This window comes from Hyperolius riggenbachi, chromosome 1, assembly GCF_040937935.1.
Source record: "Hyperolius riggenbachi isolate aHypRig1 chromosome 1, aHypRig1.pri, whole genome shotgun sequence".
Taxonomy (NCBI): domain Eukaryota; kingdom Metazoa; phylum Chordata; class Amphibia; order Anura; family Hyperoliidae; genus Hyperolius; species Hyperolius riggenbachi.
This window is the reverse complement of record NC_090646.1, coordinates 102,672,113-102,698,884: the sequence shown is the minus strand read 5'-3', so window position 1 is coordinate 102,698,884 and position 26,772 is coordinate 102,672,113. Positions and strand designations below refer to the sequence as shown.

Below are 26,772 nucleotides of genomic sequence, written 5' to 3'. Positions count from 1 at the left end.
TGCATATCAGCCCTTGTCTTTTAAGCTACAAAGCACAGCAGAAAAAAATGACCCTTTGAACTTTCCTGTAGTAAAACCTTATCTCAAGCTGCCTCTCACTGTTTTTCAGCTGTTTAAGTGCTTCAGAAACAGGACTGTATTCACCCCAGTGGGCCTAAGAGCTCAGAGAAGCTCTTTTACATAAAAAAAACAACTGACGTTTTTTAACTCTTTCTGTACTGGAAACAGTATTAGACTTTTCTTTGCTACTAATGTTTTATTTCTTAGCTGTACGACGCATACAAATCATTATCTCATAGGTTTATTTTTGCTTAAGGTTTGCTTTTATCAGAATGATGCTTATGCTTATGCAGTGTGTATGCTGCCTAGGCTAAGTGAACATCGAGCCCATGAAAGTCTGTTGCTTCTGCACAGCACTTGTCACTTGAGTATTTAAAAAGGAGACAATAAAATAGTCTGATGAAACACTAGGAGAGTGCAGGGGATAGAGTTACTGCCTCTAGGATTCCGCCTACACCTGTGTGTCATTCTGCTGAAGATCTTCATTACAAGATGCCCTTCTGTGTGCAGCTTGTGTCACAGACCAGACTGCTGATCACCCCTGGACCCCCACACTGAAGCCAAACAACCTGGCCTGAAAACAATGGAACATCAGAGGGGAGCAAACATTGGAATACGTGTGGATGGAAACAAGATGTATAGTTGCTGCATGGCAGTACCAGGGATGATTTCATGAAAGCTTTAGAATGCCAGGGTGCTTCAAGAAAACCATATTCTCCTTTGCAGCTGCAGGCAGTTTTGTGTCATTTGTCTTGATCCTTGTTGCTATGGCGACTCAGAAATGGATGACTGGCAAGATTTTGTGTCAGACGGGAGTTGATCTGGTCAATGCGTCTGACCCAGAGCTGGTGAAATTTGTTGGGGATATCTACTATGGGTTGTTCCAAGGTGGCAAAGTGCGACAGTGCGGACTTGGGAAACGAACGTTCACATTCCAAGGTAAGTATGCTTGTGCTGTTCACAAAATATGTTTTAAAGTAGAATTGTAAGCAAAGTGAAAGGAGCGGGCAAAGCGACGTATGCTGACCTCTCCTGTGGCACCTACCTCGATATTCCTGTCCCGCACCTGCATCAGCTGCCTGCACTTTTAGTGTAGAGGTCATGTCTGCAGTCTCTTTTTCTCAACATTTTTCTATTTGATGTGATGTATGGTGGATTACTGCAGCAACCTGTATACAGAGAACACAAACCACAAGTTGCTGAAAGTAATGGGAATGATATTGAGGAACCTGTGCCTGTTCCAACTATATACTTACCTTGCCCTGAGTTCTATGTTTTAACTTTAGTTTAACCTCGATTACTTTTCATTGATAGTAAAGATGTATTAGGAGATATGACATTAATTGCGTAATCTTCATATTTGATGCAGCTATTCCAGAGAAATTCTCTTTGGTAAACCCAGTCATGTGACCTAGCGATAACTCCAGCAAGTGTAGAGTTATCACTGGGTGGCTGTTGCTAACTAGAGAACGGCTATTACTGTCAAGCCCCTCCCTATTTTGCTGACGAATTAACTCTTTGTGGTTAGCACTGCAGCTCAGCAGATTCTTTCCATTATGAGAGTTCTCTGTAGCTTCAGTGCTGGCCACAAACAGTTCATTATTTGCTAGCAGAGAGAGGAGGTGGATTTTGTCAGGTGATCTGTGCTGAAATTGAAAGACTTGCTTCTGCCTCCTCCCAGGGTGGGGTGAATTGTCTGCGCAACTTTCTTTCCATGAAAATATACTGTTGTCTTGACAGGAAGTGGGACTCCTGCAGCCAGCGAGCTAGTTAAAGGTTACCTGAAGTGAGAGGGATATGGAGGTTGACATATTTGTTTAATTTTAAACAATGCTATTGCCTGTCTGTCCTGCTAATGGAGGGGGCTTCATTTAGGGTGGGGCTTAATCCAGGTACATGGCACCCCCAGGACTCATGGCACTCCAGGCAATGGTCTGGAATGCCTTTGCCTAAAAATGGCCCTGATTTCATCCAGTGAGTGTAATGCAAGAATGTGCAGTGCAGGATAAATCCAGATACGAGCTGATGCAGACAGAATTAGTGGAAGCCTATGGAATGGATAGTGTCCGTTCTTACTAGGCTGTCCTCTGCATACATTTTGCTAATTTCACTCACCTGCCACCATCACATGCTGTTCCATCACCACTGCTGGCACTGCCTCTCAGTCCACTGTAGGGTAGAAATGCCAGTATACAGATATGAGCACCGTCAGAAGCATGGGGCTCCCCATTGGATTGGAACAGACCAATGGGAATCTGCTGTTCCCAGGGAGGGTTCTCATTGGTTCACTGAGTAGACAAACGAAAATCCGCCCTGGTGGATTTGGTCTGTTGCAATACAATAGTGAACCCCATATGCTTCTATCTGCCGGGACTCTGATCTGTATATATTCTCCCCTAAGGTGGGGGGGAGGGGGGGGGTAAGCTGACAGCAGCAGCAGTGGAACCAAATGGTGAACCACACAGGTCACAATGCGAGCAAAAGGAATGCACTATGGAAGGTAATGTGAACGATGCATGCAGACTTGAGATAGAACACAGTGGCCCATATGCAATTCACTTTTTCTCCATAGTTTTCTCCCAGGTGATATTTTTAGACTTGTCAATAAAATGCCTTTTAAGCCACCAGAAAGCAAGAAAAGGCTCAAAATAATTTTGATAGTACTTAGTCACCTACTTTTTGGTACTTTTTTTGTTGAAAAGTGCTGGAAAGTTATTTAAAATTGAAGATGAAAAATTATCTCCTAGGAGAAAACTCAAGTGAAAAAGAGAATTGCATATGGCCCTTTGTATCCTGCACAGATCAACTGCGAAAGTTCTGTTGTGCAAATGGTACAGTGTGAACCCATCCTTAGCAATTTTCCTGGGGGGGGGGGGGGGGGGATGAGGCATATCCAGCCAACTTTTTAGTCACCATTTTCTATTCAGTTTCTACTAATTTATGCAGTTATAAAATTCTTTTTTCCTTTGGAAATGTTGAAAAAGAGACTGTGTTACCTTGATTATCTTACAGTGGCTTAAAAAATAGCTCAGGATTTTGAAAATCTTAAATGGCAGAAAAGTAGAGGAACTTTGTCTAAAAGTCAGAACAGCATTCACGTGAGCTGGAAAGTGAAATGTATGAAGCCTGCACATGCGGAAAGTCTTTCATGGGAGTTCTGGGTGGCCACATGATATGGGTGGAAGGCACGATGAAGATAAGAATAAATAAATAAAAAATGCAGAATTAAAGGCCACGTCCAGGAACATTAAAAATAAAAAATCCACTCATCTGGGGCTTCTTTCAGCCCCTTGCAGTCGTCCTGTGCCTCGCCGCAGCTCTGCTCCCCACCGCACTGAGGTCATCCGGACTGTACTGCGCCTGGCAGTACAGTTTAGATTATGTCAGTGCAACTCAGTGAGCCGCACGCTGGAGCGCAAGTAGATGCCGACCTGGCGAGGTCGGCATCTGCATCGGAGGAGACCGGGAGCCACCGGAGCTGCGGCGAGGGCACAGCACGGCTGCCAGGGGCTGGAGGAAGCCCCAGGTAAGTGGATTTTTTATTTTTAGGCTCCTCGGACCTTCCCTTTAGGGAAAGGGATGAAAAACAAACAAACAAACTATTTAACAGTAAAGGTTAACCACTTAAAGGAAAACTATCAAAGTTAACTAAAATTCTAAATGCCACATATATTTCCAGTAATTACTAGCAAATAGAAAAGGCTTTTTTTTCCTATTTTCATTTCTTGTGTGAAGAAAATATGAGATTAACAGAGAACAGTTTTCACTGTGGGCATTACTATGGAGGACTGTGTCCAGCACATCCAGCACACAAAAATAGTCCTCACTGGCTGTAATGCTGGATACACACGGTATGATTTTCCGTGCGATAGATGGATCCCAGTGATAAAATCCCTCATGTCCGATATTACTCGCTCTCGATTTCTCATAGAATTGAATAGAAAAAGATAAGAAAAACGAGCAAAGATAAGAGAATTGAGTGCAGAATCAAAACAGATTACAGACAGGAACAGCTCATTCTGAATGGGGGGTGTAAGCAGGAATAAAGTAAGCCCCTTCTCTTCAGATCCTTTCTTTGTAGCTGATAAATCTCTCAGCTGTTCTCAGATTGACCTGTGAAAAAGCAGTGTGTGGGCAGTGCAGAAATAAACAGTAAATCATTCCTCTGTGAATAGTGACAGTGGCACCTATCTACATGGTACAGCCCCTGCCTTCCCATCGTCGACTTTGTTACAAAAAGCTGATAAAAAAAGCATTCTTTCACACAGGCTGTGATGAGAGACTTCTAAAAAGCTTTCTAGTGTTGCTGGCTAAAAGCTCTATAGGTATGTGGGGTTTACAGAATGACAATTTATTCGATAGTTCCTCTTTAATAAACAATTATAAAAATTGAAAAAGTGGAGCCAAATTCAATGGCGTCTAACGTCTTAAAAGCATATAGTGTATGCCCATCTTTAGCAAATCAGGCCAACAGACTAAAGGCTCACACACACATACAAGGACTGTTAGGCGACAGTTCAAAGCCAAGTGCAGTACGGGTGCAGTTGTCTTTCTATGGGGGTGTTCAAGGGATGATAGCGTGGTGTACAACAGAGCGGGAGAGGTAGGGAGGGGAACAATGGCCTTGGCCTGTACTCGGACAAGATGATCCAGCAGGCCAGAGCTTTCACCAACATATGTGGGTCACCCTACACACTTTAGATTCCATCTAGTATGTGTACGAAGCTTGCTTATTTAGCTTACTGTATTACTATTTATTCCCATGGCAAATTCTGAATTTGTAATATTGATCTTTGCACTGGAGTGGTTAATTTGGGTACGTCTGCGTGCATGGTACTTTGGGTTCCACACAGCTATAGTGGTGCCCACTGCCCAGGGTACAGTTTGGGTTTCGGTGGTGCAACTTATGAACAAAATTTGCCAGCTAGAAATATCGACGGAGGGCAGCGCAGGTATCAGCGCGGGGACACTTTAGCAGCAGAGATTGCGGCGGAGATATCTGCTGGGGTCAGTTAGTTTTAGGAGTAGTTAAAATGCATGCCTATATGTGCGCCGCCAGTGAGCTGGGTGCAGGGTGAGACGCTCAAATGCCTGGCGGCGTAAAATACTATTCCATCTCCGAGCCGTCACAACTCGAAGGGCATGTCATTCGGAAACCCGAATCGCCTTTACGCACCCTGCGCAGTATAACATCACTGCTATGGCGGCGCCTGGTTTCAATGCTTGGCAATTATTCTTTTTTTATTATTACTTAGTATTTATATAGTGCTGACATCTTCCGCAACACTGTACAAAGAATACAGTCTTGTCACGTATCAGTCATTTTACCGATATTCTACTAGCGGCTTCTTTCTGCGGCCTTTTTCAACGTACACCTTTTGCACTCCCTTCCTCTATGAAAAATCAACTTTCCAGTTAGTTTGTGGATCATCCAGCAACCTCCAATGAATGCTGGTCCTTTAGTGACAGGTTTGGTAATGCAACACCTATTCATAAGAGGCATTGCTTACATTGCTGTAAGTAAACATGATCCGAGAAATCGTGCATGTCACAGGTAACCATAAACATTGCGTGATGTAAATGACAGATCCTAGCTATGTCAGTGCAGAGCAACCAAAAAACAACATCAATTAATTACAAGTTAACAGTTGCAAATATTTTTAATATGCATAAAGCCATAGTGAGAATGAGTGTTCACCAGTGGAACACATGCAGCACCTGAGAGAATACTTACCAGGAGACCACCCCAATCACCTCCCCGAGCTGCTATCAGGGGCATAACTAGAAATCACTGGGCCACCTGCAAAATTTTGGATGAGGCCCCCTCCCCCTGCACACTGAATAGGGACTGTCAACAAATCTTTGTCTACAAAACTTGTATGATTCTTCATCAGTAGCTGAGCAGATGCAGTCATTGGAACAATTATACAGAGAGCAGAACGTTTTTTCTCTCCTTGCCTTTAGTTGTCAGTCTCTTAGGACGGGGTCCCCTGTGGCTTCTGGGCCCCCCTGTGGCTGCATCCCTTGCAGCATCTACTGTTACACCCCTGGCTGCTGTGTGCAAGTGCCAGCAAACTGCCACTGCAAAGTCCATCTATATGTCAGCACAAACACCCACACAAAGGGCAGAAAGTGGCAAGCTGCAGTACAGAATAAACACTGGGGAGACTATTGCCTCACCTCCTATGCTTCTCCCATGCTAATTGTAATCTAATTTGTATCTTGCTATTTCCTCTGTTTCTCTTGACTGACTAAACTGGCTGCAAGGACAGGATCTAGGTGATTGGTGGCATTGAGGAAGGTAGTTTCTGCTGACCTCCAGGTAAAGATAGTACAGATATTATATTTTTGTTGCCCGAAGCAATAATTTGAGAAGATTTTAGGTGATTGTCTGTCAGTGTGTAAGGGCAACTAACCTCTTTAGTCAACTGCAGTCAATATGCAGTAAGGCCTAGTGCACACCAGAGCGGTTCGCCTGCAGTTTGCGATCCGCTTGCGGGTGCGGATCTGCTAGGGTAATGTATTTCAATGGGCTGGTGCACACCAGAGCGGGAGGCGTTTTGCAGAAACGCATACTCCCGGGCTGCTGCAGATTTTGGATTGCGGATGCGTTTCTGCCTCAATGTTAAGTATAGGAAAACCGCAAACCGCTCTGAAAAACGGCACTTCAGAGCGGTTTGCCAGGCGTTTTTTGTTACAGTAGCTGTTCAGTAACAGCTTTACTGTAACAATACATGAAATCTACTACACCAAAACCGCTACACAAAACCGCAAAACGCTAGCTGAAACGCTGCAGAAAAAGAAGAAAAAGCGTTTCAAAATCTGCTAGCATTTTGCGGATCTGCTAGCGGTTTTTGGTGTGCACCAGCCCTAAGTGCTCGTTCACATTAGGATTCGCAAAACGTTAGCGACTACCGCTAGCGTTATGTGGGCGCAGGGGTGATAACAATATGTCAAAATAAGCGTAGAGAATCAGAACAAGAAGCCTGAAAACACCACACATATTCCAACAAGAATACAAAGTATAGTAGAGCAGGAGTCTCAGGGTCACCAATCATTCATTATGTGTCAGCAGAACAGCGAGAATTAAACACCAAGTCAGAAGTTATGTAATAAAAGGGAAAGGCCACAATTTTCCAACCATAGAGTCCAGGTATTATAAAAGCTAACCATTTTATCTGTGACTTTAGCTTGGATATGTGCAGCCAGCATAATATCAGTAAGGCCTGGTGCACACCAGAGGAGTTTTTCTGAGCGTTTTGAGTTTTTAAATCTGCTGCTAATGTTATCCTATGTGTCTGTGCACACTGGAGTAGGGTTGCCAGGTCGGCTGATGGAGAAAACCGGACAGGGGGTGGAGTTAGGGGCGGAGTCAGAAGCACACTTTTATGTAGAGTGGGGCTAAGCAATGGGCTTTTTAAAAAAAAAAATTATAGTATTTATATCGCACTGACATCTTCTGCAGCACATTACAGAGTACATAGCCATGTCACTAACTGTCCTCACCAGTAGTACTGGTCCAGTGCACATAAGAGACAGTTTTTCACCAGTAACTGCACATAAGAGACAGCTTTTCACCAGTAAATGCACATTATAAGAGACACCTTTTCGCCAGTAAATGCACATAATAAGAGACAGCTTTTCCCCAGTAAATGCACAAGAGACAGCTTTTCACCAGTAAATGCACATAATAAGACACCGATTTTCACCAGTAAATGCACATAATAAGAGACAGCTTTTCACCAGTAAATGCACAAAAGAGACAGCTTTTCACCACTAAATGCACATAATGACAAACAGCCAGTGTTCCCAGTATATGTAGCCAGGGATATATGTGCCCAGTATATGTAGCCAGGGGGTATATATGTCCCAGTATATGTAGGCAGGGGTGTAAATGTCCCAGTATACGTAGGCAGGGGTATATATGTCCCAGTATATGTAGCCAGGGGGTATATGTGCCCAGAATAGGTAGCCAGGGGGTATATGTGCCCAGAATAGGTAGCCAGGAGCTATATGTGCCCAGAATAGGTAGCCAGGGGCTATATGTGCCCAGAATAGGTAGCCAGGGGCTATATGTGCCCAGAATAGGTAGCCAGGGGCTATATGTGCCCGGAATAGGTAGCCAGGGGCTATATGTGCCCGGAATAGGTAGCCAGGGGGTATATGTGCCCAGAATAGGTAGCTAGGGGCTATATGTGCCCAGAATAAGTAGCCAGGGGGTATATGTGCCTAGAATAGGTAGCCAGGGGCTATATGTGCCCAGAATAGGTAGCCAGGTGCCCCCGCCCCCCCCCCCCCCCCCCGCAGGAGGAGAACAGTGCAGCAGAGAGAGAGCTGGGAGCAGCGGTGGAGAAGGGGGGCAATCTCCCCCCCTTCCCTCACCTTAGGGTGCTCTCTCTCCCCCGCTGTCTCCTCCAATATGATGTGCAGGCTGGCGGGTGGCTGCGGGCGGAACTTACCTCTGTGTCGCAGGCGCCGGAAGTTCGGGTCCCGCAGCCGCTGAGATTCGACTCAAAAAAGATCCGAATCATTCATGAGCCGGACAACACTATTCAGACTGATTAGTGTTGTCCGGCTCATGAATGATTCGGATCTTTGATCCGGATCTTTTTTAAGTCGAATCTCAGCGGCTGCGGGACCCGAACTTCCGGCGCTGGAGCGACACAGAGGTAAGTTCCGCCTGCAGCCACTCGCCAGCCTGCACATCATCCTGGAGGAGACAGCGGGGGAGAGAGAGCACCCTAAGGTGAGGGAAGGGGGGGGTAGATTGCCCCCCTTCTCCACCGCTGCTCCCAGCTCTCTCTCTGCTGCACTGTTCTCCTCCTGCGCTGCGGGGGGGGGGCTCTAAACCGGACAACTTAATTGTCCGGTTTAGCATGCCTTTTTGCACCGGACACAGCGCACAAAAAACGGACTGTCCGGTGTAAAACCGGACACCTGGCAACCCTACGAGCAATGAGGTTTTGTAAAAAAAAAACCATAGCATTACATTGGGAAGAGCTTTTACAGGTTTCAAAAGCTCTTCCCAATGTAATGCTATGGGTTTTGTTTACAAAACCTCATTGCTCCAGTGTGCACAGACACATAGGATAACATTAGCAGCAGATTTAAAAACTCAAAATGCTCAGAAAAACTCCTCTGGTGTGCACCAGGCCTAACTAATGAGATTGGAGGTTTTTGTTTTGTTTTTATTTGACTATTTGGCTCATTTTTTATTAATAAATGTAATATTTTATTACATCTGTAAGTTCAGGGGCAAACCCAGGATTTTCAAGGTGGGGACTCCTGAAAGGTCTTCCTCAGCTAATCACAATACAGTATAATAATATGGTAAAATATAGAGAAACCGAGAGCCCAATATAGTGTAGTATGTTAACCACTTGAGGACCTAGGGCTTTACCCCCCTTAAGGACCGGCCACTTTTTTTCCATTCAGACCACTGCAGCTTTCACGGTTTATTGCTCGCTCATACAACCTACCACCTAAATGAATTTTGGCTCCTTTTCTTGTCACTAATAAAGCTTTCTTTTGGTGCTATTTGATTGCTCCTGCGATTTTTACTTTTTATTATATTCAGCAAAAAAGACATGAATTTTGGCAAAAAAATGATTTTTTTAACTTTCTGTGCTGACAGTTTTCAAATAAAGTAAAATTTCTGTATACATGCAGCGCGAAAAATGTGAACAAACATGTTTTTGATAAAAAAAAACCATTCAGTGTATATTTATTGGTTTGGGTAAAAGTTATAGCGTTTACAAACTATGGTGCAAAAAGTGAATTTTCCCATTTTCAAGCATCTCTGACTTTTCTGACCCCCTGTCATGTTTCATGAGGGGCTAGAATTCCAGGATAGTATAAATACCCCCCAAATGACCCCATTTTGGAAAGAAGACATCCCAAAGTATTCACTGAGAGGCATAGTGAGTTCATAGAAGATATTATTTTTTGTCACAAGTAAGCGGAAAATGACACTTTGTGAGAAAAAAAAAAAAAAAAAAAAGTTTCCATTTCTTCTAACTTGCGACAAAAAAAAATGAAATCTGCCACGGACTCACCATGCCCCTCTCTGAATACCTTGAAGGGTCTACTTTCCAAAATGGGATCATTTGTGGGGTGTGTTTACTGTCCTGACATTTTGGGGGGTGCTAAATTGTAAGCACCCCTGTAAAGCCTAAAGGTGCTCATTGGACTTTGGACCCCTTAGCGCAGTTAGGCTGCAAAAAAGTGCCACACATGTGGTATTGCCGTACTCAGGAGAAGTAGTATAATGTGTTTTGGGGTGTATTTTTACACATACCCATGCTAGGTGGGAGAAATATCTCTGTAAATGACAATTTGTTAATTTTTTTTACACACAATTGTCCATTTACAGAGATATTTCTCCCACTCAGCATGGGTATGTGTAAAAATACACCACAAAACACATTATACTACTTCTCCTGAGTACGGCGATACCACATGTGTGGCCCTTTTTTGCACCCTAACTGCGCTAAAGGGCCCAAAGTCCAATGAGTACCTTTAGGATTTCACAGGTCATTTTGAGAAATTTCGTTTCAAGACTACTCCTCACGGTTTAGGGCCCCTAAAATGCCAGGGCAGTATAGGAACCCCACAAATGACCCCATTTTAGAAAGAAGACACCCCAAGGTATTCCGTTAGGAGTATGGCGAGTTCATAGAAGATTTTATTTTTTGTCACAAGTTAGCGGAAAATGACACTTTGTGAAAAAACACAATTAAAATCAATTTCCGCTAACTGTTGACAAAAAATAAAATCTTCTATGAACTCACCATACTCCTAACGGAATACCTTGGGGTGTCTTCTTTCTAAAATGGGGTCATTTGTGGGGTTCCTATACTGCCCTGGCATTTTAGGGGCCCTAAACCGTGAGGAGTAGTCTTGAAACCAAATGTCGCAAAATGACCTGTGAAATCCTAAAGGTACTCATTGGACTTTGGGCCCTTTAGCGCAGTTAGGGTGCAAAAAAGTGCCACACATGTGGTATCGCCATACTCGGGAGAAGTAGTACAATGTGTTTTGGGGTGTATTTTTACACATACCCATGCTGGGTGGGAGAAATACCTCTGTAAATGGACAATTGTGTGTAAAAAAATCAAAAGATTGTCATTTACAGAGGTATTTCTCCCACCCAGCATGGGTATGTGTAAAAATACACCCCAAAACACATTGTACTACTTCTCCCGAGTACGGCGATACCACATGTGTGGCACTTTTTTGCACCCTAACTGCACTAAGGGGCCCAAAGTCCAATGAGTACCTTTAGGATTTCACAGGTCATTTTTGTTTCAAGACTACTCCTCACGGTTTAGGGCCCCTAAAATGCCAGGGCAGTATAGGAACCCCACTAATGACCCCATTTTAGAAAGAAGACACCCCAAGGTATTCCGTTAGGAGTATGGTGAGTTCATAGAAGTTTTTATTTTTTTGTCACAAGTTAGCGGAAATTGATTTTAATAGTTTTTTTTCACAAAGTGTCATTTTCCGCTAACTTGTGACAAAAAATAAAATCTTCTATGAACTCACCATACTCCGTACGGAATACCTTTGGGTGTCTTCTTTCTAGAATGGGGTCATTTGTGGGGTTCCTATACTGCCCTGGCATTTTAGGGGCCCTAAACCGTGAGGAGTAGTCTTGAAACCAAATGTCGCAAAATGACCTGTGAAATCCTAAAGGTACTCATTGGACTTTGGGCCCCTTAGCGTCATTAGGGTGTAAAAAAGTGCCACACATGTGGTACCGCTGTACTCAGGAGAAGTAGTATAATGCGTTTTGGGGTGTATTTTTACACATACCCATGCTAAGTGGGAGAAATATCTCTGTAAATGACAATTGTTTGATTTTTTTACACACAATTGTCCATTTACATAGAAATTTCTCCCACCCAGCATGGGTATGTGTAAAAATACACCCCAAAACACATTATACTACTTTTCCTGAGTACGGCGGTACCACATGTGTGACACTTTTTTGCAGCCTAGGTGCGCTAAGGGGCCCAACGTCCTATTCACAGGTCATTTTGAAGCATTTGTTTTCTAGACTACTCCTCGCGGTTTAGGGCCCCTAAAATGCCAGGGCAGTATAGGAACCCCACAAGTGACCCCATTTTAGAAAGAAGACACCCCAAGGTATTCCGTTAGGTGTATGGCGAGTTCATAGAAGATTTTATTTTTTGTCACAAGTTAGTGAAAAATGACACTTTGTGAAAAAAAACCAATAAAAATTAATTTCCGCTAACTTTTGACAAAAAATAAAATCTTCTATGAACTCGTCATACACCTAACATAATACCTTGGGGTGTCTTTTTTTTCTAAAATGGGGTCACTTGTGGGGTTCCTATACCGCCCTGGCATTTTACAGGCCCAAAACCGTGAGTAGTCTGGAAACCAAATGTCTCAAAATGACTGTTCAGGGGTATAAGCATCTGCAAATTTTGATGACAGGTGGTCTATGAGGGGGCGAATTTTGTGGAACCGGTCATAAGCAGGGTGGCCTTTTAGATGACAGGTTGTATTGGGCCTGATCTGATGGATAGGAGTGCTAGGGGGGTGACAGGAGGTGATTGATGGGTGTCTCAGGGGGTGGTTAGAGGGGAAAATAGATGCAATCCATGCACTGGGGAGGTGATCGGAAGGGGGTCTGAGGGTTTGGCCGAGTGATCAGGAGCCCACACGGGGCAAATTGGGGCCTGATCTGATGGGTAGGTGTGCTAGGGGGTGACAGGAGGTGATTGATGGGTGTCTCAAGGTGTGATTAGAGGGGGGAATAGATGCAAGCAATGCACTGGCGAGGTGATCAGGGCTGGGGTCTGAGGGCATTCTGAGGGTGTGGGCGGGTGATTGAGTGCCCTAGGGGCAGATAGGGGTCTAATCTGATAGGTAGCAGTGACAGGGGGTGATTGATGGGTAATTAGTGGGTGTTTAGGGTAGAGAATAGATGGAAACACTGCGCTTGGGTGGTGATCTGATGTCGGATCTGCGGGCGATCTATTGGTGTGGGTGGGTGATCAGTTTGCCCGCAAGGGGCAGGTTAGGGGCTGATTGATGGGTGGCAGTGACAGCGGGTGATTGATGGGTGGCAGTGACAGGGGGTGATTGATGGGTGGCAGTGACAGGGGGTGATTGATGGGTGATTGATAGGTGATTGACAGGTAATCAGTGGGTTATTACAGGGGAGAACAGATGTAAATATTGCACTGGCGAATTGATAAGGGGGGGTCTGAGGGCAATCTGAGCGTGTAGGCGGGCGATTGGGTGCCCGCAAGGGGCAGATTAGGGTTTGATCTGATAGGTAACAGTGACAGGTGGTGATATCGAGTGATTGATGGGTGATTGATGGGTAATTAGTGGGTGTTTAGAGGAAACACTGCGCTTGGGTGGTGATCTGATGTCGGATCTGCGGGCGATCTATTGGTGTGGGTGGGTGATCAGATTGCCCGCAAGGGGCAGGTTAGGGGCTGATTGATGGGTGGCAGTGACAGGGGGTGATTGATGGGTGATAGGTGATTGTCAGGTGATTGACAGGTGATCAGTGGGTTATTACAGGGAAGGACAGATGTAATTAATGCACTGGCGAATTGATAAGGGGGGGGGGGGGGTCTGAGGGCAATCTGAGCGTGTGGGCGGGTGATTGGGTGCCCGCAAGGGGCAGATTAGGGTCTGATCTGATAGGTAACAGTGACAGGTGGTGATAGGGGGTGATTGATGGGTGATTGATGGGTAATTAGTGGGTGTTTAGAGAAGATAACAGATGTAAACGATACATTTGGGAGGTAATCTGACGGCGGGTTTGCGGGCGATCTAATGGTGTGGGTGGGTGATCAGATTGCCCGCAAGGGGCAGGTTAGGGGCTGATTGATGGGTGGCAGTGACAGGGGGTGACAGGGGGTGATTGATGGGTGATAGGTGATTGGCAGGTGATTGACAGGTGATCAGTGGGTTATTACAGGGAAGAACAGATGTAATTAATGCACTGGTGAATTGATAAGGGGGGGGTCAGAGGGCAATCTGAGCGTGTGGGCGGGTGATTGGGTGCCCGCAAGGGGCAGATTAGGGTCTGATCTGATAGGTAAAAGTGACAGGTGGTGATAGGGGGTGATTGATGGGTAATTAGTGGGTGTTTAGAGGAGAGAATAGATGTAAACAATGGATTTGGGAGGTGATCTGATGTCGGATCTGTGGGCGATCTATTGGTGTGGGGGGGTGATCAGATTGCCCGCAAGGGGCAGGTTAGGGGCTGATTGATGGGTGGCAGTGACAGGGGGTGATTGACGGGTGATTGATGGGTGATTGACGGGTGATTGACAGGTGATCAGGGGGATAGATGCATACAGTAAACAGGGGGGGGTGGTCTGGGGGGGGGGTCTGGGGAGAATCTGAGGGGTGGGGGGTGATCAGGAGGGGGCAGGGAGCAGGGGGGGGATAAAAAAAAAATAGCGTTGACAGATAGTGACAGGGAGTGATTGATGGGTGATTAGGGGGGTGATTGGGTGCAAACAGGGGTCTGGGGGGTGGGCAGGGGGGGGGTCTGATGGGTGCTGTGGGCGATCTGGGGCAGGGGGGGGAGAAATCAGTGTGCTTGGGTGCAGACTAGGGTGGCTGCAGCCTGCCCTGGTGGTCCCTCGGACACTGGGACCACCAGGGCAGGAGGCAGCCTGTATAATACACTTTGTAAACATTACAAAGTGTATTATACACTTTGTATGCGGCGATCGCGGGGTTAACATCCCGCCGGCGCTTCCGTATAGCCGGCGGGATGTTGCGGCGAGCGAACGGTGACAGGCGCCGGCGGAGGATCGCGTCACGGATGACGCGATCGCTCCGCCCATGCCCTTAAATGGACCGCCGCCTCTGTGGGTGAGGCCGTCCTGAAGGGCTCCACTTCCCCGCCGCCCCTGTGTAGTGGGCGGTCGGGAAGTGGTTAAAACATAAACGAAGTAAGGCAAATCAGTGAGAAGAATATACTCACAAACGTGGGTTACCACACAAGCAACCACTGTATAAGCAGGTGAGGAGATTAGACCTGTCCTCACTCAGGGATAAGAAGTCGCTCTCTGTAGATCAGAAAAGGGGTAGATCACCCCTCCACCAGGGGTGGACACGATTTTGCAGTAGGAGAACAGAGGCGCCAGCAGAATAAAAGTGGATAAAAGCTTTAAAATTTGCTTGGAGGAAGTGGTGGACTTACCTCCATAAAGCAGACACGAAAGACTGTCTGAAAAGTAGCAATCACATTTATTATATGGTACCCCAAAAGTGCAACGCGTTTCGCAGGCCGGGCCCGCTTCATCAGGCAATAAAGTGGGGACAAAACAGAATTCCAGCAGTAGCAGGTGTAGCACCTCAGTGGCCACTCCTTAGTGGTATTCCGAAACCAGGCTTAAAGAGAACCCATGGTGGCATATTGTTATCCTAATATGACCCAGAGGCCTGTTGTGTGCACAATGACATGCCTCTGGGTCATTGTATTGCCGCTGCCAGCCCCCCCTGCGCCACGCTGCACCCCCTTAAAAGATCACCAGGCTAGCAACAATCTGCTTGCTGCTAGCGTGCTTTATTTATGTGAGGCTGTCAGTCAGCCTCGTAGCATCTCCCACTGGATTCCAGGCTCCTCTCGCCGCTCCCCGCCTCTGTTAGCTTCCACCAATAGGAAGCCAAGCCGCAGAGATCTTTTTTAGGGGGGGAGCGGCATAATGGAGGGGACCTGGAGGACACTGAGTAACCTGAAATAATATGGGAGGTGGAAGAGGCCACAGGTAAGTGAAAATCAACCCTTTTTTTTACAGTCCAAGTATGCTTTAAAGATACAATTATTCTTCCCTAGTTTGTATGATTGGTCTGCACAATAAGAGAGTTGATCCAGGGATTTATCTGACTGCCATCTGGAGTTGGGAATTAATTTTTCCCTTTTAAGGCAACTTGACCCAGGCCTTGTAAGGTTTTCCGCTTTCCCCTAGATCAAGTGGGATATGTGTGGGCTCAGGATGGTGGTTTTTTTTTTCTGGTTGAACTTGATTAATGTCTTTTTTTGACCAAACTATGTAGCTATGTAAAAGCAGAAGGGAAACATTATTCCTCACTTTGCACCTCTACGGCTGCAACAGGTATAGTAATTAATCCTCGGGGTAGACTGGAGGAATGCTCCCATCCATGGGTGATGCTGAAATACGTACACAGCACGTGGAAGAAACACTCCTAACCATGCGTGTAACAATCACCCCTACGACGCCTGCTGCCACCGCAGGGGGGGCCAGAGGCTTAGGAGGCCCCTTTTCCTTCCTCTCCCCAGCTGCAAGTGTGCTGAAGCATGTGTAATGGTTTCCTGCTTCCAGACACTGCTTCACAGCAGAACACTATGGCTGGGTAAACACATAACAGAGCATGAAAGGTCACGTTGCTGTCATGTGCGGGTTTTTTTTGTGTGTGTGTGTGCGCGTTTTTAGTGCGTTTGCGTTTTTTCCCGCATATGCATTTATCTTGGGTTTTGCATGCATTTTTATGCGTTTGCAGTTCGCATATATAAAATGCATATGCATTTTGTATGCTTATTCAATGCATTTTTATATTACGTTTTACACATATAAAAATGCATGAAAAACGCATACCAAACGCAATACATTGTGTTCCCATTGACATTCATTATGTGCATTTTTGAAGCGTTTTTGAATACCATGCAACAAAACCAGCGTTTTTGAAAAAACGCATGCATACAAAACGCAAAATGCGGTTTAGATGCTCCCCATAGACTTCCATTAGTGGCAAAAATGCAGCATTTTCCGCAACGCTTGTGTTTCTGCTAAGTGTGCACCTAGCCTCTCTGCTTATGATATAATTTTTGCGGGGGGGGGGGGGGGGGGCATTTCAGCATAGCCTAAAGTGTGGGGTACACAGGGCCGATTCTAGACTTTTTGCTGCCTGAGCCAAACTTGTGAGGATGTGCCTCCCCCCCCCCCCCCCCCCCCACACACACACACACGATTTGGAATGATCGCACAGCACCTAACAATTTGTTTTGCTTCATATAATGTTCTCACATGACATGCTGCAGCTCAAAACAATAGCACACTGGCTGGCTGTGAGTCTGAGTCTCGCTTCTCCTCCCACTCTGACTGCATGCTGCCAGTGTGAACACAGTACAAAAATGCTGCCCCTGTAATCTCTGCCACCTAATGCAAATGTTTCACCTTACTTCATGAGAGAACAGGCCCTGGGCGTACATTAGCAACAATTTTGCTAGGGAGATTCGATTACCTATCACATTTAGAGAGGTGGAACATGAATGGTTTGTGTATTAAAAAAAAAATCCCCACAAAACATTTGGGTTACTAGAAGAAAAAAAAAAAGTTACAATGTTATTCACAATGAAAAAAGGAAGGCAGCACATATTTGGGCAGGTGCACACCAGAGCGGCTCTGAAGCGTTTTTTAAAACGCTTGCAGGGGGGAAACCGCTTGTCTAATGAAAGTGAATGGGCTGGTGCACACCAGAGAGGTTTGTTTTTTCCACAAACGCAAACTCGGGGGCTGCAGCATATTTTAGATTTCTGAGGCGTTTCTGCCTCAATGTTAAGTATAGGAAAGTGGAAAACAGCTCTGAAAACGCTAGATCGGAGTGGTTTTCCAGGCATTTTTGTTACAGAAGCTGTTCAGTAACAGCTTTACTGTAACAATATATGAAATCTGCTACACAAAAACACTCCAAAAAAACGCTAGGCATGTTTAGAAAACGTCTCTAAACACGCCTAGAATCGCTCTGAAATCTGCTTCAAAAACCTCTAGCTTTTTGCAGATTTGCTAGAGGTTTTTGGTGTGCACTGGGCCTTAGACTAAGCTGCACCTGAATGACACTGGCTACATAGGACTGCAAAGGCACGATTGTGCTCATTACAGCTGAAACAGGTGCTCAAAGCTAATGCAATTCACACAGCTACAACTTATTAAAGGGGACCTCACCTTTAACTTTTTAGGAGAGACATCAGTTCCGCACGTTGCAAAGCACATTAGCCGCATACAGGATTCTCTCAGGTCCCCACCCTAGCCTTTAAAAGTTTAAAATCGCCCAAAGATTTGGGAACATGCATGCAATGGTGACTTGGGAGCAGCTGAACCATAAAAAGGGAAGGGGTGCAGCGTGGGCAGAGCCCTTGGACCTCTTACTCTGCACTGATTTGTGAACGGGAACATGCGTTCTCTGAGGCATTCAAAGTGCTTGTGAGAGAACGATTATGGCTTCAATCAGTGTGTAGTGCCATCTAGTGGTCAAAAAGTAAAATTAAGAGCTGGTGCACTCCTGAGCACTTTTAAAAAGAGCTTAGCTAATGTATTAGAATGGGATGGATCTAGATCAGAGCGATTTTCCAAGCGTTTTTGTGACAAAACCAGTACACTAGCAACTGTACTGTACATAAAAAAAATATGCTACACAAAAACACTCCAAAAAACGCTAGGTACAAACAGAAAATCGCTTGACATATGCCTAGAATTTCCTTGAAAAATCACTTCAAAAAGTGCTGAGTGTTTGCGATTACGCTAGCGCTTTTTGTGTGCACTGGCCCTTAAATATAAAATACATTACATAAAACATCCACTTTAATTTGTTATCCCCTTCTGCCCCGCCGCGTGTGCTGACAGCAAGGCGGCTGATTCCGCGTCCAATGCGGCGGTTTGCCCGCGGAAGCGTGCGTCTGGTAGCATGGCAGAACGCGGAAAAGCTGCCGCATGTATTGACAGCAAGGCAGCTGGTTCCGCGTCCAGCGCGGCGGTTTGCACGCAGCAGCGTGTGTCTGGTGTGGCTGAGTCTGTTAGTTCACACAGGCTTAGGAATACGCGCGCGCGTGCGCGCTGAGGCTGAACTTTTATGATGGGCAAGGGGGGATCAGCTGACCAAGCCGATCAGCTGACCCCAGAGCTGGTAACTATTGGTTGATCACTTAGGGGTGGTGCCAGAGAGCACTACTCCATATATAGTTACTGCTGGCCAGTCACAAGTTATCTGCCGTTGCGAACACTACGTGGAAGCACTCAGACCTTAGTCAGATCCAACAATGTGTTTGAACCAGGAGGACCTGGGAATTCACACTGAGCCAGATTACTTGTATTATCATTCTGTTATTCTTCAGACTAGTTCCAGGGTGTAGAGACCACGGACCTCACACCCAAGACTAGGGAACTTGTGTGATCATTCTGTTATTCATCAGACTAGTTCCAGGGTGTAGAGACCACGGACCTCACACCCAAGACTAGGGAACTTGTGTTATCATTCTGTTATATGTTAGACTAGTTCCAGGGTGTAGAGACCACAGACCTCACACCCAGACTAGGGAACTTGTGTTATCATTCTGTTATACATCAGACTAGTTCCAGGGTGTAGAGACCACGGACCTCACACCCAGACTAGGGAACTTGTATTACCATTCTGTTATGCATCAGACTAGTTCCAGGGTGTAGAGACCACGGACCTCACACCCAGACTAGGGAACTTGTTATACATCAGACTAGTTTCAGGGTGTAGAGACCACGGACCTCACACCCAGACTAGGCATTGTTTGATATCTGTTATGACTTATTGCTTTCCTGACTACTCTTCTGATCTCTGATTCGGTACCTTGCACATCTGATATTCCGTTGCCAAACCCTGCTTGCCTTGGATACCGAATCAGCCTTCTGTCTTTGTACTTTGTCTGTCCGTGTGTTGCCGACCTGGCTTGCCCGACCTCGAGATCTATCTCTCCCCTTAAGAGATAGTCTCCGGATCAGATAGAGACATACACCTTCAGGTGTCACTCACTCTCTGGTCCTTCCTACCTCCAGCCTGACTCCACCCCTTGGAGAGTCTCAGGCTGCTGGAAGGTTCCTGTACTCTCTAAAAGCAGTATTGCCTATACTGCCAAAGATCACCTGCTCATCAGGTGTGTTTCTCAAAGTATTACTGTTACACCAAACACTCTTATATACATAGGTGTCCAGAGGTTAGTAATATATCTGTATTATCGGTGATTCTGCAGATCATCAATAATCAGGTATTTATCTGTATTCTTGGTGATACTGCGGATCACCAATAATCAGATTCTCTCTGCGTGCTGACACCGATCGTTACACCAAAATAAAACACTTGTTATTTTCTTTTTTTTAAAAAATACATAAATAGATACTTTAGGGACTTTGCTTTTTTATTGTGTATGTCATCAGGGTATATAACTGTTATTTTTGTGAATAAGTGTTTGTCATTTTTGATAGGGTTCAGTGAAGAAAAAAAACACAAAACAGAAAAAAACACCTTTATTACCAAGTAATGTATTGTCGCCATTCATTGTACTAGGGACATAATTTGAATGTTGTGATAGCCTGCACAAATAGGCAACTAAAATGTGTGGTGTATATCTACAGTAGTATTGTTTATTTTAAAACTATAGGGGATGGAATTTAAGAAAAAAATTGTCCTTGTTTTTCCCTTTAAAATGCATAAAAAATAAAGTTATTGCTGAAAACAATATCACCCACAAAAAGCCTAATTTGTGGTTAAAAAAACAAGATATAGATCATTTAGGTGTGATAAGCAGTGAATAAGTTATAGTATTTTACTATATAAATGAAGTAGTCAGCGCCTTTATTATATTCACATCTAAAGAGAGGGGGCAGGTCCTAGAGGATTCATGAAGCATAACAATAGGAAGAGGTTAGTGTGAGGAAGTCATTAGTAGGCAACTGGAAGAGCAGAGAGGCTTATTAGGAATATATTACGTACGAGTGTGAAAATGTTATTTGGACAAACAGTGGTGTAGCTAAGGAGCTCTGGGCCCCGATGCATGTTTTACAATGGGGCCCCCCAAGCACTCCATACATCATAATTTATACGGCGCACTAAAACCTGCCAATGGAAACTACAGTGTCAGAGGTGCAAGAAGGGGATGGGGAACAGCTTATTAATGATTACCATTATTCAAAGTACAGTGGTTTGCAAAAGTATTTAGCCCCCTTGAAGTTTTCCACATTTTGTCACATTACCGCCACAAACATGAATCAATTTTATTGGAATTCCACATGAAAGACCAATACAAAGTGGTGTACACGTTAGAAGTGGATCGAAAGTCATACATCATTCCAAACATTTAAAAACATAAATAACTGCAAAGTGGGGTGTGCGTAATTATTCAGCCCCCTGAGTCAATACTTTGTAGAACCACCGTTTGCTGCAATTACAGCTGCCAGTCTTTTAGGGTATGTCTCTACCAGCTTTGCACATCTAGAGACTGAAATCCTTGCCCATTCTTCTTTGCAATACAGCTCCAGCTCAGTCAGATTAGATGGACAGCGTTTCTGAACAGCAGTTTTCAGATCTTGCCACAGATTCTCGATTGGATTTAGAACTGGACTTTGACTCGGCCATTCTAACCAGGGGCGTAGCAATAGGGGTTGCAGAGGTTGCAACCGCATTGGGGCCCTTGGGCCAGAGGGGCCCTGAAGGGTACTCCCTAAACTACAGTATTAGCTCTCTATTGGGCCAATTATGAGAAGTGCTCATAATAATCACTTCTATAGATACCTTGAATAGTGTTAATAATTAACAAACTGCTCTCCATCCCTTTCTTGCACCTCTGACACTGTAGTTGCCATTGGCAGGTTTTAGTGCACCGTATCAATTGTTATGTATAGTGTGCTTGGGGGGCCCCATTGTAAAACTTGCATCGGGGCCCACAGCTCCTTAGCTGCGCCACTGATTCTAACACATGGATATGTTTTGTTTTAAACCATTCTATTGTTGCCCTGGCTTTATGTTTAGGATTGTTGTCCTGCTGGAAGGTGAACCTCCGCCCCAGTCTCAAGTCTTTTGCAGACTCTAATAGGTTTTCTTCCAAGATTGCCCTGTATGTGGCTCCATCCATTTTCCCATCAACTCTGACCAGCTTCCCTGTCCCTGCTGAAGAGATGCACCCCCAAGCATGATGCTGCCACCACCATACTTGACAGTGGGGATGGTGTGTTCTGAGTGATGTGCAGTGTTAGTTTTCCTCCACTCATAGCATTTTGGCCAAAAAGTTCCATTTTGGTCTCATTTGACTAGAGCACCTACTTCCACATGTTTGCTGTGCCCCCCACATGGCTTGCGGCAAACTGCAAACGGGACTTCTTATGCTTTTCTGTTAACAATGGCTTTCTTCTTGCCACTCTTCCATAAAGGCCAACTTTGTGCAGTGCACGACTAATAGTTGTCCTATGGACAGATGACCCCACCTGAGCTGTAGATCTCTGCAGCTCGTCCAGAGTCCCCATGGGCCTCTCGACTGCATTTCTGATCAACGCTCTCCTTGTTCAGCCTGTGAGTTTAGGTGGACGGCCTTGCCTTGGTAGGTTTACAGTTGTGCCATACTTCTTCCATTTCTGAATGATCGCTTGAACAGTGCTCCATGGGATGTTCAAGGCTTTGGAAATCTTTTTGTAGCCTAAGCCTGCTTTAAATTTCTCAATAACTTTATCCCTGACCTGTCTGGTGTGTTCTTTGGACTTCATGGTGTTGTTGCTCCCAATATTCTCTTAGAAAACCTCTGAGGCCGTCACAGAGCAGCTGTATTTGTACTGACATTAGATTACACACAGGTGCAGTCTGTTAAGTCAATAGCACTCATCAGGCAATGCCTATGGGCAACTGACTGCACTCAGACCAAAGGGGGCTGAATAATTATGCACACCCCACTTTGCAGTTATTTATTAGTAAAAAAAATGTTTGGAATCATGTATGATTTTTGTTCCACTTCTCACATGTACACCACTTTGTATTGGTCTTTCATGTGGAATTCCAATAAGATTGAATCCTGTTTGTGGCAGTAATATGACAAAATGTGGAAAATGTCAAGGGGGCCGAATACTTTTTCAAACCACTGTATCTATGGAAGTGATTATTATGAGCACAGGACCCATAGAATGCTAATACTGCAGCTAAGGGTGGGCCCCTCTGGTCCAAGGGCCCCAATAGGGTTGCAACCTCTGCAACCCCTATTGCTACGCCCCTGGGGACAAAAGCTTTGAATTGTTTTAAAAGCAAAAAACACAGAAGTGTCACTGTTGAACTGTAAGCCAGCGTAGATAGTTTCAGACAGCAGCAGAAGACAAAGACTAGCAGGAAGGACTGTATACTGTATATGACAGTCATTAGTGGAATACTGGATAAGAGAATAAAGCAATGTTTCTCTTTCTTCTGACCCACTATAGTGTTCCCGGATCTGGTGAAGGAGTTGAATGGGGCGCTCCATGTCTTCATCATCCTCTTCCTCTGTACAGCCATTTCCTTTGCTCTGATTAGTTTGGGGTTCTGCATATACAATGCACTGAAGGTCCCGTACCGCTCCATTAAAGGTCCTGCAGGCATATGTCTTTGGAACTTCATTGCAGGTAATACCATGAAGAACAATTTATGTATGCTTGAAAAAAAGAGGGCAGGGAAATATGGGAAGAAAGCAAGAGCCAATACATTTTAGTAAGTTTCTTACACGGGATTAAGAGGACATGGATAATTATACTCCGAAGACATAACAACATAAGTTGTTTAGGTGATACCTTTAACCCAGGGGTAGGGAACCTATGGCTCGGGAGCCAGATGTGGCTCTTTTGATGGCTACATCTGGCTTACAGACCAATCAGTAGGGGTTGATTAACTAAACTACACTTCTCAAGCAGCACAGCTTAGTGTGGCAGCGCAAGTAACATTTTCGAACTAGGCACGCTACTGCTGTAGCATGCACTACTAATTTACTCACACTCCCCCAAAAGGAAAAGCTGCTCCAATTGTTCCACTCTGGACCCTGTCAGGTCCAGTGGCTTTGTAGGATGCAATCCCCGCACTTTGGTTGGCCCAATAGGCTGCCTGTCACTTGACAGGCAGTCTATTGCGCCAAAGTGTGGGGATCTAGACCTACAAAGAGAATCAGCCCCCAAGTCAGCTAGCGAATTGTACAAGCTGTTAGTCGGTATTTCTCCTGTCTGGCTCTTGGGGAAATTGCTGATGTTGCTGAAACCCAAGAGAAGCTGCAGACGTGTCAGACACTTCCGCTGCCCATAGGATCAACTGTGTACACATCACCATGGCAACAGGGACGTGAGCCCTCTGCTGCGCATGCACACTGCCAGTTTGAAACATAGTGTATGGCTCTCACAGAATTAAATTTTAAAATATGTGTTTATGGCTCTCTCAGCAAAAAGGTTCCTGACCCCTGCTTTAACCACTTCTGTACCTTCAGTCTCTGCCCCCTTAAGGACCAGAGACTGCTGGCACGTTAAATGCCGCCTCCCGAGAAATCGCCGCTCAGACCCGCCTCTCTCGCTAGTCACGATGCTGCCCCATAGCCACAGGCTCCTCTCTCTGCCGTCTCTATGATGGCAGTGTGCTGACAGCCGGCCAGGAGCCACTTTCATTGGCTCCTGACACTGTCTACCGATGGGAGCCAATGTGATTGGCTCTCCATGATCACGCGGTCATCAGCCAATAAAAGTGGTTCCTGACCTGCTTACAGAACTCTGCCATCTCATAGACGACAGAGCAAGTGAATTGCGGCGAGTGCAGTTTGTCGAGATCGGTGGTATCAGCGGTAATGGCGGGGATGTGCGATTCAGTGCAACGTTGAATCTACATTCAGTGTCGGGCACAGCACCGCCTGCTGGACGTAGATTCGTACTGCGTCGGTCCGGACCCAGTTAATGACTAACTGTGCAAGATAATTATACTCACAACTGTGTGCCACAGGGTTGGATTTTTTTCTCACTTGCCTACTTTTGTGCCACAGCAGTGGCACAACAGTGGGCAAGTGAGAACAAATCCAACCCCGCTCAGGATAAAAAGTAGCTCTGCAGTTATGCACAAAACAACAAAGAGACACCTGGTTCATAATGGAGCAGAGAGGTCTGTACACGCAGATAGGCACCGGTATAACAGGTTTACTCTTTACTGAAGAAAACCTGCAGAGATATATCATACACCACCATCAGGTAATGCAGCTTACTTACAACATAGAGGAACGCAGAAGGAATACAGGAAATCCCAATACCATAGAGATCACCACAGCACTTTACAGACAGTGACCTCTTGTGGTTGATTCACTATACTGTAGTTTAAGTAATCCGTTTTTTAAATATAACAGTTAAGAGGCACCAAAACAAATTAAAATAGTTAAAAACTGTTTAAAATAGAGGAGGTAAAGGTAAACTTACCTCTTCTTGGAAAAAAAAACTCAAAAGTAAGGTTAAGAACTTAAATTTTATCGATCCAAATGAACAACAACTCTCAAAGATTGCAACGTGTTTCTTGGGATGAGGTTCCCACTTCTTCAGGCGTATAATGAGTAAAATCTTCATTGAGCCGTAGTAGAGCTCCAGAGGCGCTAGGCTCTGCTACGGCTCATTGGAGATTTTGCTCTCTTTACGGGCCTGAAGAAGCAGGAAGTTATTCCTGAGAAACACATTACAATCTATAAGCGTTTTCTTCATTTGGATCAATAAAATTAAAGTTTTTAACCTCACTGTTGAGTTTTTTTTTCCCCAAGAGGAGGTTAGTTTACAACCTCTTCTATTTTTAAACTGATTTTAACATTTTTATGTCAAGTTGGTGCTTTTGAACCACGTACACAATTTCTGAACATCGATGTTTTTGACCTTCACTACTGTATTACATACACATACTTTAAAAAAAAATATGTTGGCAGGATGATAAAAGTAATGAGAAACCCATAGGTGTTCTACAAATTGAAGTGTCAGCTATTCTTCTATGTTTCAGTGACTATTTTATATTCATGCACTGTTTTTCTCTGCAGGCCTGTTCATTGTGTTTGCGGTGACTAGCTTTATCGCAGCAGTGCAGCTCCATCGGCTAACAGAGCGGATAGCAAACTTCCGGGAGAATGTGTTCAGGATTGTTATTCTAGAAGAACACTATGAGGACTCTTTCTGGATCTGTGTGGCAAGCGGAGCAACACATGCTGTCAACATGCTACTTATGGCGGCTACCGCAATACGTCTACCTAAATTTAAGACTAAAACGGAAGAGGCGAATGTAACTGCAGAGGACATCATGTATTGAGGTTGTTAGTGGAGACACCAGAGAATGTAACTGCAGAGGACATCATGTCTTGAGGTTGTGGGTGGAGACATCAGCCAATGTAACTGCAGAGGACATCATGTATTGAGGTTGTTAGTGGAGACACCAGCGAATGTAACTGCAGAGGACATCAAGTATTGAGGTTGTGGGTGGAGACACCAGTACATTATCTCCAAGGAGAATGATGACACTCATGAGACCTGGGCCTTATTGCCCCTTACTTGCTTCCTACAGGAATGGAGTTGGATTTTGCCATCTTGATTATGATCACTTGATAGAACGCACTTAGGAAATATCAGTAAGAACATAATTGATTCCTGAATATGTCTCAGAGACCAGTCTGACCAAAAGGTGCATTTCATACATTCATTTTATTAAAATGCAACAATCATTTCAAGTTTTATGTATTGGAAAACAAAAGCGTTTGTGTTATTTTGTATTGAGTACAGAGACAATCTACAGAGCAACGCCCAATAAAAAGACATTGCAGTAATGCAAAATATAGTGTGATGACATCTACGGTCGTGTTGCTGGTATTAATGTGTAAATATGTTATAGTATCTAGACATGGATAGATGTAGCAAGATCACCCTTCTTGTAGTAATGGAATGTCAA

General features: G+C 44.8%; 1 protein-coding gene across 1 annotated transcript; it reads left to right on the top strand.

Annotated features, from left to right (window-relative positions):
* The first annotated feature begins 586 nt into the window (after positions 1-586).
* Positions 587-26,539, top strand: CLRN2 (clarin 2). Its single transcript, XM_068267655.1, has 3 exons — positions 587-999; positions 23,283-23,462; positions 25,874-26,539. The coding sequence occupies exons 1-3, from the start codon at positions 747-749 to the stop codon at positions 26,137-26,139; spliced, it is 699 nt and encodes a 232-aa protein (XP_068123756.1). The 5' UTR covers positions 587-746; the 3' UTR covers positions 26,140-26,539.
* The last annotated feature ends 233 nt before the right edge of the window (positions 26,540-26,772 follow it).